Source organism: Vipera ursinii, assembly GCF_947247035.1.
Source record: "Vipera ursinii genome assembly, chromosome: 2".
In the NCBI taxonomy this organism is placed as follows: Eukaryota; Metazoa; Chordata; class Lepidosauria; order Squamata; family Viperidae; genus Vipera; species Vipera ursinii.
Genome location: NC_139513.1, coordinates 59,921,907 through 59,941,570, shown reverse-complemented (window position 1 = coordinate 59,941,570; position 19,664 = coordinate 59,921,907). Strand labels below are relative to the sequence as shown.

Sequence of the window (19,664 nt, the reverse complement as noted above, 5' to 3'; positions counted from 1 at the left end):
GCAAAGGGAAAAAAATGTATCAAAGTTGCTTTGGAGTTTTCTATTCAAAGCCCCAAAATAGAGATCAAGCTTGTGCCAGTACTGAAACAGGGTGGTTGTGGAACTGAGCAGCATTGCACATAGCAATGCTCTCAGTGAGAAATTACCTTCTTAAACCAGTGAAGATAAATCTCTCTATATAACGAAAGAGTTTATTGGGAGAGAGGAAATGGATGGGGAACAAGAGCAAGCAATCGACAGAGATCTTTTAAACAAAATCAATACAGTCAGCCTAGCTAAGCTAGTTATTTATTACCTCTGAAAAAGTTGTTGAATTTCAGCACTTGCTCAGGATTATTTACAAAGATAGTTGAAGAGTCTCCTCCTCCCCCCTCCTTTTCCCTCCCCCTCCTTCTCCTTCTTTACTAATTCTGCCTTTGTACAAATAGGTTTCCATGGAAGAGGCTTTTTTAGAAAATCAAAGCTGGATTCAAGCTATTCAGCATAGGGTCAATTTACCAACTGTTTTATGAAGAACAATTATACCACATTTAATTTAAGACTAATATGGTCACCAGCTAATACCATAAGCCTGCATGGATCACAAAACAACAGTATGGAAATCAGTGTCTGCAACAACATGACTGAAAATGTTATTTTGTAATAATTGTGCTCTCAGCTTGAACAAACCGAACAATAGTTCTTGAAAAATGTTTAGTTCCTAGCTCATTACAATTGCTCTAATTATCTCAATAGCACTTTTACTATATTTTATTGATCCAGCTAATTGTTTGGGGGAAAAAACATTATCACACAAATACAACTACTCTTATATACCATTACAAGAAAACAGATTAAAAAACCAAAGAATTATACTTACTAAAAATGAAAAGAGGTGAATATGTTTTCTATTGGATAGAATTGTATATTCCTAATTTAAACCTTAAATCATGAAAATCTTTTAAGGTGAGGTCATATCTTATACTGACCCAGTAAATCAGACATGTCAAACTTGTGACGTCATGTGACGTTGTGCCAAATATTGGGACAATTTTGCCATTACCGGCAATGGGGTGGGCATGGCTTCCGCATGATGCATCCAGCCCACAGGCCGGCAGTTTGACACCCCTGCAATAAATGATGGTTGAGCTAGAAATTGTGAGCACTGCAATGATACAAATTGATTAAATCTTTAAAGATAAGAAAAACATGTATTTGAATGTTAAATATGATTTCTAAAATGTAATGAACATAAGGATGCTTAAATTGTACAATTAACACTAAGTATGCCATTAATAAACTTTTACAAAATGCATTGAATTATTTTATAATATGAGAAAGGTTTCTAACTTTGAGCTTAATACTTAATACTAAACTCTCTTCTGCATTATTTGTTATTTATAAATGTTAAAAGAGAAAAAACAAAACAGGAAAAATGAAAAATGAAAAAGATACTGCTTGGAAAGAGTAAGTAAATATTTAATTTCTATTTTCCTCCTTTATACTCCAACTGATTTACAGTGTTTATAAATATTTAGACCTCTGTTTAGACATTTAGAAAAAAAAGGAAGGGCAAGGATGATGGGGTAGATTGTAATTCTTTCATGGCCTGCCCCCAGAAACCTCTATTTCTCAAGCAAGCAAAGGATTGCAATGTTATATTATACTAGCCTGAAGTTGCTTTGTATTCTGGAATGCATTGCAGTATTAATATTTAGATAAAAGGGGACAGGGGCAAAACTTAGTATCAAAGAATAAGTGGGCATTTTGCAGCATTTTAAACTTTTCTCTTTATGTTATAAACCCTTCTGAATTCATCTGGCAGTGTTGCCTTCAAACTCAGGCACCCAAGTTTGGTGTGGAGCTAGTAAAAACTTGATTCCTGAATTTGTGAGAGACTTTTACCCTTGCAAAGAGGCTTCTTTGCATACCTGAAACTATGAACCATCAAGTAATTCAGCCAAATCAAAAAGCATTTATTAAGGATGATCAAGTCTTTTTATAGAGAACAAAAACAAATGATACATACCAAGGACCCCTCAAATTATGCACACATTTGGTATAGATGATACGTCAGAAAGCAAGTGATCAAACAATAAAAGACACTGATTACACCTGAGACCTGAATAATAGAAAACGTTGATTCTAGATAACATTCCACAAGTGGCAAATTTATGGGTTACATTAGTTTCCCAGCTGGGTTTGTATCTTCTTTAAAATTTGCAAGTATATTGAAGGACTTTCAGAATACACTCTCTATTGTGTACAGTAGTTGCTGAGAAAGCAAGGTCTCACATGCCAAACAAGTGGCCTTCACTAAGAGAAAAACATGCACTCTTAAATTTAAACAAGAGGCTAAGACTGCCATGTTAAAAGTGCCAATAATGAAGCCTAAAAATCTAAGCAATAGTGAAAGAAAGTGTTTTTCTCATTGCATGGAGAAATTGGATCCCAGCGACTAACATAAGTTTTTCTGAAATTCAAGTAAGTAGACTTAAAATGTGCAGGTAGAAGTTCAAAGGAACCTCTTGTTAACTCTGAGGGTTATCTCTCGTGAAAAAATGATCACTGCAGATGGAGACTGTAGCCAACAAATTAAAAGACGCTTGCTCCTGGGGAGGAAAGCCATGGCAAATCTAGACAGCACACTAAAAAGCAGAGACATCACCCTGTCAACAAAAGTGTGTATAGTCAAGGCTATGGTCTTCCCAGTTGCAATGTATGGCAGAGAAAGCTGGACCATAAGAAAGGCTGAGCGCCAAAGAATTGAAGCCTTTGAACTATGGTGCTGGAGAAGACTCCTGCGAGTCCCTTGGACTGCAAGGCGATCAAACCGGTCAGTCCTAGAGGAGATCAACCCTGACTGCTCTTTAGAAGGCCAGATCCTGAAGCTCAAACTCAAATACTTTGGCCATCTAATGAGAAGGAAGGACTCACTGGAGAAGAGCCTAATGCTGGGAAAGATTGAGGGCAATAAAAGAAGGGGACAACAGAGAATGAGGTGGCTGGATGGAGTCACTGAAGCAGTAGGTGTGAGCTTAAATGGACTCCAGAAGATGGTAGAGGACAGGAAGGCCTGGAGGAATGTTGTCCATAGGGTCGCGATGGGTCGGACACGACTTCGCAACTAACAACAACAACAAACATTGCAATACGGAGAGTATATTATTATTTTATTATGCGAGAATAAATCACACCTTCATAGGAGTGAAGCAGGCAGGTGTGGGGTGCATTACAAGGGTTGGCCACACAACAAACATGATCAGGAGCATTGTGGAAGATCCAAGAGAAACCAGTTCTCAGACATTGTTACTCTCATTTTTCTTGACTAATTTGTTTCTACACAAAGAGCAGAAAGAAGGGAGCAAAACAAGATGGTTTTCTATGCCATCAGCTCTAGATTTTTTTTTCTTTCCTATCATACATGACTGAAGAGCTCTAGTTAAAAAAATGAGAGTGAATGCAATTTTGAGTGACCAAAAGGCAGAAAAAAGTATGAATCGATTCCCAGAGTCACTGATGGACTGTGTAGGAATTTGACAAATGAAATAAATAAATTCTCTGATTCCCCACCACCTCCCACAGTAATTCTGCAATAAAAGTTACTGTAAAAATTATACCTTGGCACCCAAAAAGGTACCAATAGATGAGAAGAAGCAGAATGCAATAGCTGAGTCGACATGCCCAATTTCGCCATCCAGAAGGCTACAGGTTAATTCGTAAATTCCCATCTTGTGCATTTAGTGCCCCTCAGCCCTAGGGAAAGAAAAATTAAAGAAAAAAAATCCTAACGATGCACAATATTTACTCTGGTCCCTTGAGGACAGTAGGAAGAGAAAAACCCCAGAGCTTACTGAAAGATGTAAAAATAGAGATTGGGAGAGCAGCAAAGGAAGGCAGTCTCCGTCTGCTGTATTTCCCATAGGGCTCAAGGCATCACTTGGTTGGCAAGGAGTGTTGGAACTCTTGACGTGGCCCAATTCCCACTTTCCTTGCGAGGAACAGAGGGGGAGTGCACCCGCCACAATCTCTCCCCGCCAGAGGTCACTCGTCCGGACAAATTCCTCAAGCAAGCTGGGCACAGCAACGCCTCAGTATCCGCCGCCGCGCCGAGCGCTTCCCTCGGCCTCTTGGCGCGGCCGAGTCCAGAGGGGAAACCCAGCGCTCGCCCTTCTCTCTTCCCTTCCTCTCTTTCTTTCCCAAGCGAGGTCGAGGGCGGCCCCCGAGAACCGCGTAACCGCTAAAGCACAAGACCTCCTAACACGCGTCTCCGCTCCCCTGCGCGCCTCCTCCTGTCTCATTTTGCACCCCGGTCACAGCAGCCACCGCAGCCACCATGGACCCGACCCCCGATAGCCACGAGATGAACGGGCTGACCACGCCAATGGGGAACGGCAACGCCGACGCGACGCCTCCAGACGAGGTAAGAGGCGCTTTCTCTCTTTCTCTCTCGGCGGGCAGGCCAAGAGGAGAACAACTGCCCCGACCGGCCGCTGCTTCTGGGCTGGAAGCTGGGCTAAGGCGTCCCCGGGGGCATGGGACTCGTCAGCCGGCGGCGCGGAGACCTGTGTATCCCAAGGGCCTGGTTTCCCTGGCAGAGACAATCTTGGGCAGAGATCTCCAGTTGGCGGGAACGCTTCCGAAGGGACGAGGGGCCGTTTTGCCCGCTTCTTCCCGGCGCGGAGATTTCCCGTAAATCGCGTCTCGCTTTGGAATTCCTCCAAAGGCGAAGTTGGATCTTCAATCTAGACCAGGGGTAGGCAACCTCGGCTCTTTTATGACTCATGGACTTCAACTCCCAGAATTCCTGAGCCAGCTATGCTGGCTCAGGAATTCTGGGAGTTGAAGTCCATGAGTCATAAAAGAGCCGAGGTTGCCTACCCCTGATCTAGACAGCGAGGGCGAGAGGCTGCTTGTTTTCCCTAGCACTGATGCCACTGGGCAGTGTGGTGGAAAGGGAGAGGGGGATTAAAAAAAAAAGCGATGGGAGACAGCAGATTTGGGAAGACTTCTCACCAATTTACTGGAAGAGACAAACAAGTGGACGGATGACGCTATATGGCATGCGAGGGAGAAGGAACGCGATTGGAGCATAACAAATACACAGCCGCAGGCTAGGGAGAAAATGGACTAAGTAAGGCTGTGTACTAGCTGGAATCTGATTGGCCCCAAGTGATTTTTCCAGGAATCTCTTGAAACTGGATTCTGTCAGAAGGCTTGGGGATCTCATGGAAATGGGGAGCCGGTGAAATGACTGTAATGCATGTAAGACTTCAAATGCGCTCTCCCATGGTTTTGTTTATTTTTGTTTTTTATTTGTTTTCAGGCTTTGTGCTGCCTAGAATCACATGTTGTGAACTGGATATATATATATATATATTTGACAAAGAAATGATAAATCTTCCTCCTCCCATTCTGCAATTTGAGAAAAAGTGACTACACTGTCAACAGAATTTTGTTCTGAGGTGTATAAATGTGTCCTAAAATGTAGATAATTTTGTTTTCATTTGCTTTATTTTGGAAGCAAATAATTTTATGTATACCTTGACTGACTTCAGGCAAAGTATTTTTCATTACACAGGAATTTGTTATGCAAGAAAGGGCCACAATCACTCATGCTTCTGTGTTTTTTCAACTTTAACAAAATCATCTGCCTCCCAAATTAAGGGATTACACAGGATCATAAAAAAGAGAGTTTATCTGCCTTCTGTGAAACTGCTTTAGAACTCCTTCAGCAGTTTCATAGAAATCACATGGTTGAATTGAAGTGGATATCCTTTATGCTGGGAATTACCCTGGCTCCATCCTGTCATCTGTGAAAATGGGTGGGAGAAATAACAGCACTACGTATCACGTCTATAAAAATTCCCCTAGCTAGTCAGTCTCTGGGAACAATATCAACTTTCTATGTCTTATCACATCAGTACAGCAAAAGGAAATTAGGGAGACAAAGATACAAACTTAGTGTGAGTGAAATCCTTTAAACTTGCCACCAAGACAGGTTTTTCTCTCATTTGCTTTCCAGTTTGGAGATGGAAAGGAATTCCATCCAAGTTTCAATAGGAAAGGTCTCTGGGAAGAAGATGTGCACTTCTCAGCGTAATTCTTTCAGAAACATCAAGAATGTATATGGGCTGGTGAATTAATTTCCACACATGTGGCAATGTCTCTGAGTAGGTACAGAATGACATCCAGTTACTACAGAGAAACTGGCAACAGTTTCCCTCGAGTTTTGAGATAATTCCCACCATCCCTCCTGTATGGTTGTGGTGTTTGGGTATAATAAATTCTAGCAGGGCCTTTTCTGGATTCTAAATCATTACTATATTACTCCATTAAAAGGATGGCCTTCAGAAGGCATGTTTCCAGATAGATTTTTCTTTTTTTTCAGAAATAACATGAATCCCTTATTAAGGGGAGATCAGAAATTATTTGCCATTAGCTCTGGGTGCTTCATAGACATTGTACTTTAAGAGGACAGCTGTGTGGTGCTGGTGGGGAAACATTGTGGTAAAACATCAAGACAAGTCTAGTATACTACTTTTTCCCATTAACTAATTTTAATAAAATGCATTAGCTGAAAAAGGTGCTACCATATTCCTTCTGACTTTTTTGCTTTTAAATGAGGAGGGAAATTACTGACTGATGACAATCTCTAATTCTCAACTGGTTCTCTCTTGATTACTGGGATTTGCAAGGTGGAGGCTGTGGGTGCCATGTTATCCACAACACCCCAATTTACAATCCATCTCTCTCTCTCTCTCTCTCTCTCTCTCTCTCTCTCACACACACACACACACACACACACACACACACACACACAGAGAGAGAGAGAGAGAGAGAGAGAGAGAGAGAGAGAGAGAGAGAGAGAGAGATATTAAATTTTTTAAAAAGCCTAAATCTCACGTGATCTTAGTATACTTGCTTGAAATCTAATGTGATATGCATGGAGAAAGCCAAAAGGCCATGGGATCTTGGAATGAGCATGCTGAAATCTTGTGAGATTTGATTATCTTATAAGTTTTAAGCTTTAATTTCTGTGGTTTCCATGCTATCTTCGTTCTTCATCGAGAAGTTTGTTTATTTCAGTTTAGATCCATGCCTCATATTTGCACATTAAATAATTTCCATTTTCAAATGGACGTAATCTGGAAGCAGAGGTAGCCCTCAATTTACAACAATAATGGAGCCAGTATTGGTCATTAAGCGAACATGGGGGTCATTAAAGATGGTTTCTCTTTATTTACGATTTACTTAGTGACCATTTGAAATTAAAATGGCACTGAAAAAAATGACTTACCACCAATTCTTACATTTATAACCATTGTAGCATCGCCACGGTCACATGATCAAAATTCAGGGGTGCTTGGCAACAGGCATGTACTTATAACAGTTGCAGCATCCTCCAGTTATGTGACCAACATTTGCTATCTTCCCAGCTGGTTTTTGACAAGCAAAGTCAATGGAGAAAGCCAGATTTCCTTAATGATCCCCTCATTTGTTTAACAATTGCAGTGATTTGCTTAACAACTGTGGCAAAAAAGGTAAAAAAATCAGACATAACGCACATAACAATCACCTTGCTTGCAGCAGAAATTCTGGTACCAATTGTAATCATAAGTTGAGGACTACCTGTAAGTTGACATGCTCATGAAATCATCAAGAGTCAAGTTTGACATGATAAGACTTTACTAAAATATCAGTCGTATTGAATATTGTAGAGACATTGAAAATACATGTTTGTCTTATAGCATGTCAGAATTTAAATAGTTTCACAACAAGACTATAATTCAGGTATATCTGAAACCAAATGGATGTTATCTTGCAAGAAAAAAAAGATATTTGGATTGGATCATAGTTACAAGAATTCTACAAAAGGGTCTTCGTGTCCATCATCTCTGAAGCAAATTCCAATTTCAGAAAAAATATTACTTATTTCTTAGATTCAATCATTCACTCCATTTAGCTTGTGTCACTCACAAAATATCAAGCTCAAGCTGAGATGTTATAGGTTATATTTCTCCAAACACCTTATCTACATCCTCACAGGTTAAATTTATTGCCCCTTTGGTATTGAATAGGAAATAATTTCTCAGAGGTTGTCAACAGATAGGATGTGCCAGATGTGTCTGAGCATTTGACAGAACTGTGACATCTGTAAAAAGTTTGTTTATGTACTGCTTTTTTAAATAACTGGCTGCTTCTTAATTGGGTGATTTTGATTCTCAGTGAATTATGCCAGCCAGAAGAGAAATTAGAAAATGCACATGTCATAGCATTATTAATCCTATGAATCAGACTCTTGTTTACTTTCTCCACTTACCCAGCTGTTTCATGTTCAGGCAGAAGTGATATTGTGATAATTGGCAAGCCACAACAAGATTCTACAGAATTTTTGTAATGTCTCCCAAGAGAATTTAATGATTGGAACTGAGGTCTCCTAATATCTGAAACAACATTTTTGAATTACCATTCCAACAAGGTGGCTTCTCTTTTTAAAACTGAATTGCTTATATGTTGCATCATCTCCTTGCCTTGGGAGTTCTTTTGATCGCATGAACAAATGGCAAAGACAGAAAAGGGAAAACGGTCTCCCTCTCATCTGATCTATTGTCAAACTAGTTAAATTAGTTCCATTAAGACTGATGTATCAGTATTCTTTAATAAGAAAAAACCTTGCACCTAGGTATATTTTTTTCTGTTTTTGAAGAGGGTCCAGCTGTGTTGCCAGTTAATTAAGCAATATATGTAAATATGCCAAAGAGCACATTGTCTAACAAGGGCTCCCATTGAATTCAAATTCCAAATTTATAAATAGTCCAATTCTCATACTACATGCATTCAGTTTAAATGCCTTTGGGCTGGTCTATTTTGCAGCTTTATGTTTTATTTCAGGAAGCTGCGAAGGCCAAACTTGGGACTGGGGATTACCAGCCTTCTAGTAAAAGGAGGACATGTCCTCCTTCTGGTTCTCATGTCCTTTGTCTGGCAGGCTTAGTCTTAAAATCAAATGTTGTCCAGCTGTCTGAGTAGGTTTTCTTCAGGAAAGTTAACAAGCTCTGATACGTGACCTTAATCAGTTCATTAGTAGGAGCCAGCCTGCTTGTCCCGCTGCCTGAAGGTGACAGGATCTTAAGCAGTTACAAACTGAAAGCTTTTGCCTCTTACCTGGTCTGGTAGATTCCTATGATTGAAAAGCCAGCCTTTCTAATGTTGGAGAATGTAAATTCATATATATGTAGGCCTAAGTAAATTTTTTCAGTTTTTCACTATAATTTAATATTATGAAAGTTAAATAGTTAGTGTGTGCTCTTTTCTCTCCCCATTTATTCTCCTTTCCAATTGTTGATGTTTTCCTTTGCCTGTTCAGACAGCTGATAATCCTATCCAAAGAGTATCTCCACTGTAATAGCTTTAACAGCTGGAAACAGTCTCAGTGAGATGGATTCTTCATGGAATATGTACTGTCATATAATTGTGGAACTGTCCTGTTTCAGGATGAAATGACTTAGTTCAGGCATGAAAATTGTCTCTGCCATGTGGAAAAAATCATACAAAAGTGATGCTTCATCTGTGGTGGAATGAATAATCCATCTTCTGAGGGCTACTTTCAACTTCCTTTTTGTGATGAAGGAGTTGTGTAGACAAATTGCAGATTTGGCATTTTGTACTAGAAGAGCTTGGATGTCCTCATGTCTTATAAAGCAAATTCTGCAGAGAGGAAAACATTAAAAGGCATTTCTTTTGCAGAGTAGAATTTGATTAAACATTTTAATGGGTTTTATGTAAATGAAAATGTCTGCCTCACATTTAACTATGGTATTGATAGTACTAATTCCTAGCAAGAACCTGTTCTGTACCAGCCTACTTCCAGCCCTGCAGAAAAGGCAGGGACAACCCCTTTACAAAACGGCAAGAGGCTGGAACTAAGCCTGCCAAATTTATTGACATAAAACAGAGCAAACACAGCAAAACAGAAACACGAACCATGAAACAGGAGCTATTCAAGCGGTTGCCTTCAGCAAACCAGCCCTCCCACACATTCCCCTTTTAAACAGTTCAAGGCGTGGCTTCTCTCTGCCTCCTTCCGAGGTGCCCCATTGCCTTCCTCTGTTTACTCCTGATTGACTGCCTCCTGCGTCGGGCGTCCTTGAACAGGGCCAGCTGTGGGTCATCTTCATCCCGCTGTCAGGCTCACAGAGCTGGGTCTGCGTTGTAACCAGATGGGAGGGGCCTGGCTGAGGGCTCTGCGAAGCCTCAGGGCTATCCTCTGCAGGCTCTCCAACACCCCCCTCCTCCTCCTCTGAATCGTCATACCCAACTGCCGAACTCACAGGCTGACCCTGAATCACAACAGAACCCTTAATTGCTACCATAGCATGTTAAAATATCTAAATGAAAAGTAGATATGAATGGACTTAAATTCTGAGAAGCAGTTCATTGTGGTAATTAGACAATTGAGATTTCCCATGACATAAAATGACATTAAGGCACTTAAAGATGTTTTCATTTAATTTGTCTTTTTTGAGGTAAGAATAAAGGAAGTAACATATAAAATATATACGCCTAAATTCTACAACATTGTTTACAATGGATGCTTTGCCTTAAACCAAAGGCCACATTGAAAATAAGCATAAAAAACATTTCACAGATCATAGTAAGCCAGAAATGATGGAGTCAAAAAATGTGATCCTTTGGGAGGAAAGTTGGTAGTGGTAACTTGTGTCTTGCAGGTACTTAAAACTCCAATTTCATCCACCCATCCACCCTATTTTCAGTGTTGCCCTCAGACTAGAGTCTTCAAGGCAATGTAACATACTGTAGTACTATAGTGGTATGAATCCAAAGAGATTGCTTGGTGGCTTAGTGCAGGGGTCCTCAACCCCCAGTCAGTGGACCAGTACCGGGCTGCGGCATGCCAACAACTGGTCTGCACAAACAAGCAAAGCCCCATCTGCAACATGCAGGCAGCACACAAAACCACACACCCTCCGGTCCACGGAAAAACCTCTCTCTACGGAACCAGTGCCTGGTGCCCAAAATGTTGTGGACCTCTGGTTTAGTGGAATATATGAATCCTCTTTTGATGCCATTGCTTTGAGTTAAAGCTTCTTTCATAGAAGATCAGTATTTCATTTTGTGGCTCTTATTCAGTGACACCCAGTCATTTTCATCTTAACCAACAAAGTTACTATTCATACAGGCTAGACCTGAGTTGTTGTATAAACACCTGTAGTCTAGGAAAAAAGCATTAAATGATGCTTTTAATATTGAAAGGGCAGTATTTACATTAGCAATAGGCTAAATGATGAAATCTCTCACTGTGGTTTAACACTTAAACTCCACCTAACCTAAAATATTAAATAAACAAATCCTTTCCTCACTGTTGCTCTTTTCTTACACCTACACCTCTTTTCTGAAAAAAAAATATTAGAAGGATTTTTTTCTGAAATGCTGCAGAGTTGTGGAAGTTGGGGAAATACTTACTTATTGTGCATAATTTCAATAATTGCACTCATTGTGTTAAAGTTTGAATGCTAAAATGCTAATTTTCTCAGTTCAACATGATTTTAATTCTGATCTCATTAAAAACATGTTTGATGGAAACAAGCCTGATACCAATTAGAACCATGTCCTCTTACAATGGACTTTATCATAATGAAACTTGTGAAGCTTTAGAAGTAAAATATGGAAAATATGGAAAATAACAATAGGAATACTTTGAAAGGCAATAAAATAGTTATATAAAGCTACTGTTTCAAAAATGTTGCTAGTGAACAAGTGTAACCCCCCCCCAAAGTGAAAGTGAATTTAACAGAATAACAAAATAACAGAGTTGGAAGGGACCTTGGAGGCCTTTGTGTCCAACCCCTTGCTCATTTTAGGATTAAACTGGGAATGTTAAAACAGAATGCCAAATTACAGTGCAGAAAAATGCATTGGAGGAAAAGGGAAAATCCAGTCATGATATATTCTCATCTCGTTGAAAAGATCACCATATTTTTTTTCTTGCTGCTTCGTCAGGTGTGCAGAGCTATGCAAAGATCTGGGTTCAAAAGGCTAAATGTGATTTAGAGTGCAATGGGGGCACACATATTTTCTTTGTAAACTTGTTGAAGCAGATTTGTCCTTTTTTCTGTGCTAGCAAGGTTGTCATGCACAACTGTCAGGATATCCTGGAAAAAATGTATGTTGCATTTAATGTATACCTAAATGACATTTAGCTCTTCAAAGCTGGTTCTCTGCAAAGTCTTACTCAATACAGAATAATAGAGTTGTAAGGGACTTAGAACTCTTCTAGTGCAACCCCCTGCTGATGTCTTAAAAATTAAAAGGGATATCCAAATAACAAACCAAGAGAGTGCCCTGAATAATTTTCCTATGTTGTAGTTATAAAAGAGACTTGTTAAAGCTTTGAAATTTTTGTGAGAAAAGACAAACAAAAAAGAAATCAAAAGAAATCAAATTGTAGGGCATTTGAAGGGACTAAAAAAACAAGATTGTTAAAAGTAAAAAGAAGGAATATAAACTTGGTTTATTTGATCAAGTTTAAAATAGATATGTTGTTATCTCTGGTATGGACTATTGTTGACATCAGGACTGAAATAATGAGGCCTCACGAATAAGAGATGGGTTATGGAAAGAAAATGTCATTTGTTCTATTTTAAAAAAAAGGTGATAAATTACTAGAGTTATTTATACCTATTGTAATGAAAGGGAGTTAGTTCTACATACAGTATATGTTTCTTCTTTACTATATTTTTATTTTTTTCTTTCCTATTTTTCTTTCTAAAGTTGCGTTTTCAAAAGGCAACCGGACTTTGTTTTCCTTGAAGACATTTCACTTCTCATCCAAGAAGCTTCCTCAGTTCAGAAGCTTCTTGGATGAGAAGCAAAACTTCTTCAAAGAAAACAAAGGAAGTCCAGTTGCCTTTTGAAAAGGCATCTTTGGGACAACCATGACCTGGATGAACGCGACTCTCCAGAGATATTTTTCTTTCTACTCTTTCCTTTTCTGCGCTTTCTTTTTTTCTTCTTTTATTTTTTATTGTTGCAATTGAATTTTTTAATAAAATTTACTATTTAAAAGCCAATATTCTAAGCATATGTAGAGTGCAGGTCGCTTTGAAAAGAAAAATGCAAAAAGAAATGAAAATGAAAAAAAAAGAAAAATAGTATAACTTTCTTGAGTGCAGAGAACAGGCTTAACCCATCTTTAGTGAGTGCCAACAGTCCTCTCCCACCCACCACCCACCCCCGGGCCTTCAAGTGCTCTGCGTTGCAAGCTGCACATTTACCTTAATGACCACAACAGGGAGAGCCATGATTGTGGTCATTAAGTGAAGCAATCACGTGGGTGCCTCACTATGACTTATGACTACATTTCTGGGCTCAATTGTGGCTGTAAGTCAAGGACTGTCTGTATCTGCCACCATTTGTTCTGTAGGACAATTGCACGCACTGGTAAGACCATATACACTTGCACATTTTACTCCTAGTCCTATTTGGTGCTGGTATGCTTTACACTTGGAATAATCCTTTATTTTCATAGGTCCTATCCGTTTTAAATAGCAAACAGCATAAACAAGAAGCTTGACAAAAGGATATTACAACATGCCTCTTTCCTCTGTTTGACTGTGTGTGAAAGGAACAGATAATACGGGGATTTTTTTTTCACTCACTAATATTGCTATTGCGCTACATTGCTGACATTTCAATTATTTCTGTACTTTTTATGCCATGTCACTCTCGGGCAGATTTACTATAAATAAACACATGGAACAATTTGTAGCTTACATGGAAAATAAAATATGGAAGGAAGTATCACATGGGAGACAGGTTATTTCAACAAAGCACTACCACAAAAACATTAACTCGGCATCCCGTTTGGTTTTTTTTTTCTCTTTTCAAACGAGACCTGCTGCTATTTAAATATTTGATTTGATGCTCTTGTGTGACTTTTTTTATCTTAGTAAAATGATTAATTTAACAAAGTGAATCTTTAAAAATTCTACAGAAATTGAAGTTAAGGGGGGAAACTGGAAACATGTTTGTCTCCATAGAAAGTGCTTTCTGGCCTGACTTTTTGTGTGTGTTTAGTAGTGTGCTATTGCTTAGTGCTTGATGTTTACTGGCTAAGCCAGAAAAGAAACAGCTGCAATCTAAACTGTTCAAGAGAACGATCAGAAATATATTCTGATTTTATCAAAAAAAAAGTGTTTAGAAAAGAAATATATTTTCCCCCAGTAATGGGACACTTAAAACTTTTATAAAATAGAGAAAAAGAAAAAAAATGCTAAAGCATGTTGAGTTGTTTCCTGTCATTTCGGAATATGGGTCACGATCAGACTCAGTTATATTCCTCGTTTGAATGTCAAATGTTTTTTCTTGTCTCATCTTCCATTTTAATATATTTTTAATTAAATGTTTTAAGGCAGCGGTCCTCCATAGACTGGGAGAGTAGGGGATGGTTGCATGCCTGCAACCTACCTCCTATGCGTGCCCAAATGAAGTTTCATGCACTTGCCTGCCGCTTGCGTGGCCCAGTTCCCAACAGGCTGTTGACCCCTGTTTTAAGATATTGTAATATAACGTGCAGTGGCTGATGCTATGTCTCCTTAATCTGACCTGTCGAAGTCCATTTTGTGCCTTCAGTCCCTGTGGAAAGTTGCTACAATTCCAAACAAACATGTAACTAATTTAACCAAGTTTTTTAATTTCCCACCCCTGTCATGTTTATAATGCTAAATCATTGCTGATAAATGCCTTGGAAATATTTTTGCCTTTCAGGGTCGAGGACATTGGCTACGGACAAATAGACAAATTAACATGAACCATTATGCCAATAAGAAGAGCGCAGCCGAAAGTATGTTGGACATTGCTTTGCTCATGGCCAACGCATCCCAGCTGAAAGCTGTGATGGAGCAAGGACCCTCTTTCGAGTTTTATATGCCACTGATTGTTCTCATCAGCACCTCACTAGTACTCCAGATTGGAGTTGGCGTACTCCTAATATTCCTTGGTATGTATGGTGCCTAAATTGTTGCTTATTTTATGCCACAGCATAACTGCTTATGGTACTGTTTCCATTTTAATAAATACATTTTAAAAAGTATTTGATAGCCAACTCCTCTTTTGTAGCCTCAATTTTTAAGTTATAGTTATTTTTTTTGAGTTTTATATATAGTTATAACCAGTGCTTTTTTTCTAAAAAAAAAAAAGGTGCCAGAACTCAGAGGTGCTGTCACTGGGAGCGATGCCAGTGTCTTGCTATGGCATCGCCGCCCGTCCTTTGCACCCCCGTCCCTGTGGCTCGGAGCCACATGCCACGGGGATTCCCCTCCCCGTAGTTGCCACACCACAGCCCGTGCTGAGCCCCCACCCGGAGCTGCTCCGAACCCCAACCCAGAGTTGTGTTCCTCGTGGCAGTGGTTTCCGGTGCCAAACAGCCTCTTTCCAACCACATCAGAAAAATTTGTAACAAACATTGGAATTCTCAAGGCCATGTTTGGTATTTTCCAGCAATCTGTTACTGGAAGGAAAAAGCAATACCTGCTGCGTTACTGATCCAAGAGAAGCATTTGCAGGTATCCTTAAGGTGCCATAGTTATGGATGAGAAATATTGGTGGCAAAGTTGCCATTTCTGGATGTAATACAATATGTATATACTAGGTTAATTATTTAAAGACTGAAGTGCAACATAACTAGATTCTAAATAATCTATTTTTCAAAACACAGTCCAAACAGTAAAAGTAAAGTCCAAATTAAGAATATTTCATTCTTAAGAATTGTTTAATATAAAGTAGTTTAGTTGTAATAGATAGTTATAGATTCAAAATTGTTTTCAAGAGTGTTCAAAAGATACTATTTTTTTCTAGCATCAGCTAAATTAGACATATTACATTGAGAAAAATGTTTCTCATTTCTTTCCTGTTACCTTTTTTTATTTCATTGCAGAGATGTTAACATAGGAAATAGATTATTTTGTTACCTTCCAAAAGACAGAAGCAGATGAAAAATGTGAGGTTCTTTCCTGTTGGTTTTTTTGAATTAGCTGTTTTAGATTCTAAAAGTTTAGTTCCTAAAGAAGTAACCTTGTAAATAATTTTAATGTCCTCCTCTAGTGCAGGGTAGGCAACCTTGGCTCTTTTATGACTCAAGGACTTCAACTCCCAGAATTCCTGAGCCAGCATGGCTCAGCTTGGAAACCTCTCTCTTCCCCCTCAGCGTGGCTGGCTCAGGATTTCTGGGAGTTGAAGTCCATGAGTCATAAAAAAGAGCCAAGATTACCTACTCCTAAAGCCAATAGAGGGAGCTTTTTTTGGGGGGGGAAAAAAAGGTGCCGGAACACCGTTCTGAGCATTCTATGAGCCCTGGTTATAATTATTTTTAACTATTACATGCGGATGTAACTATGGAGATTATTTATTTATTTATTTAGCATATGGCATGCAATGTCAGGGGAATCTACACATGCTAGGAACAATGCAGTCCTGACAGCTTAGCTTGCTAGTTCATTCCGTTCGACACTTGTGCGCCTATCCTTGGTGCATCGCGGGAGACAGACTACCCTTACACCAATTAGCAGCGCTTGGCTTGCTGGTTCTTCCAGACTCCTCTGCCAGTCACACCTTGCCTTGTGTTGCAATGCCTTGCGTCTGGCCAGGTCCAGTGCTGGCTTCCACTCTCCACACATACGAACACAGCTAGGAGGTGAAGTATAGGGACATACCCACTCGCCTCCCTAATCTAGGGAGGCTTTCATACCTAAGGGAGGACTAGAACTCACCACCTCCTGGTGATTGGTTCAAAGTCACTCAGCTGACTTTCATGCCTAAGGCGGAACTAGGACTCACAATTTCACATTAACAGAATCTGAAAGTATATCTCTCCCCCATGCTTTAGAGTCTAAGAGACTAGGGAGGATCTGAGGCATTTGCCAGTACCCTTTTCCTCCTCAGGGCTCAGCAGCCTCTTATCTATCCTTCCATCTAAGCTGCAGCTCTCCTTCCTATCTCCAATTCCCACATATCATTATAGTGTGGGGGGAAAGGTAGAGCTACTCTTTCTGGGCTGGCAAACTCTGGAGCACAATTCAGTGGATGATGAAATAGACAGATAGCGAGTTGTCCACCATCTGGTAGATGCCCAGAGTTTGGCAGCCCATATACGGAACCATAATGAAAGGAGAAGGTCTGGAAAGGAAATTGGCATGGATCGGGACCACATCTTCCAAGCTGGGGAAGAGACAATCGGTGGTTTTCTCTAGCTCGGTTCAGGAGTTCAATAGAGTCAGCAGTTCTGAGTTGCAAAGATCCAGACAATCACCAGATCAAAGAGTTTGATGACATCTGTCGATTACAAGCAGTTCTTGACTTACAACTGAGATTGTGCCTGGTAATTATGGGTCCTGGGTGTGATAAAGTGAGTCATCTCATGACCGACCCAATTTTATTAATCTTTTTCTGGCAGTTGTTAGGCGAATGCAGTGATAATTTAGCGAATGTGTTGGCTGTTAAATTAATCCATTGTTCACTTTGGGCCCTTTTTCTTCCAGAAACTAGAAGCAAATGTCAGTTTCTGGCAAAAATGTCCTAAATTGTGGTCATGTGAACTGGAATGCTACAAAGGGCCGTAAATGCGGGCCAGTTGCCGAGTCCTCACAATGCAGTTACATGACTGCAGGGGTGGTGGTGATGAGGATGATCATCAGAACTTTGGAATTGGGTCCTAAGTAGTTTTGGGGGGTAACTTCAAATGGTTGCTAAGTGATTGGTCGTAAATCGAGCACTTACTGTGAATTTTTGTAGCTCCAGATAACAGCTACTCTTCAAGGCAAATTTAAGAGTCCTGTTTAGAAGGGGACCACCATTATTTCATGAGATGAGCTCACTGCTTACAAGTAGTCCTTGATGTATGACCGCAATTAAGCCCGAAATTTCCATTGCTAAGCAAGTGAGTTTTGCCCTATTTTACAACCTTTCTTGCCACAGCTGTTAAGTGAATCAGTGCAATTGTTAAATTAATGACACAGTTACTAAATTAATCTGACTTCGCCATTGACTTTGCTTGTCAGAAGGTTGCAACAAGTGATCACATGACCCCGGGACACAGCGACCATTCATAAATATGAGTCAGTTGCCAAGCACCTGAATTTTGATCAGGTGACCATGGGGATGCTGCAACCGTCATTGTGGGGAAATGGTCATTAATCAATTTTTTCAGTGCTATTGTAACTTCGGTCACTAAGCGAACGGTTGTAAGTTGAAGACTGCCTGCATTTCATTTGCTGATTGCCCCGGTTAGGGACTTTATAGTGCAACTGGGATAAATACATGCCAGTTGCCAAGCTTCTGAAATTTGGTCACATGATCACAAGGATGCTGCAATAGTCCTAAGCATGAAAACTGGTCATGTCACTATGCTGTTGGTATCCACAAGTGGTCACTAAATGAATGGTTGTACATTGAGGACTATCTATATACGTTATAGCCTAAAAAAAAGCTTCCTATAAGGACGACTGGACCCAGAGTCTGAGTTTAACCCTGGCTCCAGTTTGTCTTCCAGTGAGACAATTGAAGCAGTCCTACCCCATAATGGAATCCACCAGAGGCATCTATAAAAATCCCATGCTTTGGTCATAATCATTTGTCTAATGAGCTAAACAAGCTGCAATTTAAGATTATCACAGTCTGAAGGGGCCCCTCAAATTTTAACTTTCCCCCCCATTGCTTACAGTTTTGTTATAATTCCCCATATGAAAGTAAATTAAGCCCTCCCATATGGCTCATATGGCGCTCATTAACTGGTTATGCTTATGCATCTTGGTAGCATTCCTGCTCAATGGTGGAAATCCCAATCTTTGTTTGTACATGTGACAAGGTCACTAATACCCACCATGGAAGAATGGATGGCAAACTTGATGGCTTTAATTAAAGAGAAGAATTTATCTATTACTGAATAACAGAGTTGGAAGGGACCTTGGAGGTCTTCTAGTCCAACCCCCCAGCTCAAGCAGGAGACTCTATATCATTTCAGACAAATGGTTGTCTAATCTCTTATTAAAACCCTCCAGTATTGGAGCATTCACAATTTCTGGAGGCAAGTCATTCCACTAATTGTCCTCACTGTCAGGAAATTTCTCCTTAGTTCTAGGTTGGTTCGCTACTTGATCAGTTTCCATCCGTTGCTTCTTGCCCTGCCTTCTGGTGCTTTGGAGAATAGGTTGATCTCCTCTTCCTTGTGGCAGCCCCTTAGATATTGGAAGACTGCTATCATGTCACTCCTAGTCCTTTTCTTTAAACTAGACATACTTAATTCCTGCAACCGTTCTTTATATAATTTAGCCTCTAATCCCATAATCATCTTGGTTGCTTGCCTCTGCACTCTTTCTAGTCTCAACCTCTTTTAAATCTATAGTTTGTTTCCATTTGGAACCACTTCTGTACTTTAGGCTCAAAATTGAAAAAAAAAGTTTTATTTTAGGTTTTGATGGTCAGGATGACTTTATTGTTATAGAAATGACTTGAAAAATTTAGAAATGTAAAGTAAAAGGTTGAGGTCGCAACTTTGTTTTGTGTCCTGCTGTACTAAAAAAAATGAAAATCACTTTTTTCTTTTGCACTATTCTTCCTTTCTCTATAACTTTCCCATGGTTTGTTTTTATTTGTATGTTATCTTATAA

The 19,664-nt window shown here is 39.6% G+C and overlaps 1 protein-coding gene across 2 annotated transcripts in view; it reads left to right on the top strand.

Moving 5' to 3' along the window:
- Positions 1–4,114: 4,114 nt before the first annotated feature.
- The window catches only part of NINJ1 (ninjurin 1), a 37,158-nt gene continuing 21,608 nt past the window's right edge, over positions 4,115–19,664 (top strand). For both annotated transcript variants that reach the window (XM_083352231.1, XM_083352232.1), the window contains exons 1-2: positions 4,115–4,402; positions 14,770–15,001. In XM_083352231.1, coding sequence (XP_083208357.1) covers positions 4,316–4,402; positions 14,770–15,001 — 319 coding nt within the window. In that variant the 5' untranslated portion in view covers positions 4,115–4,315. The remainder of the gene's footprint in view (positions 4,403–14,769; positions 15,002–19,664) is intronic.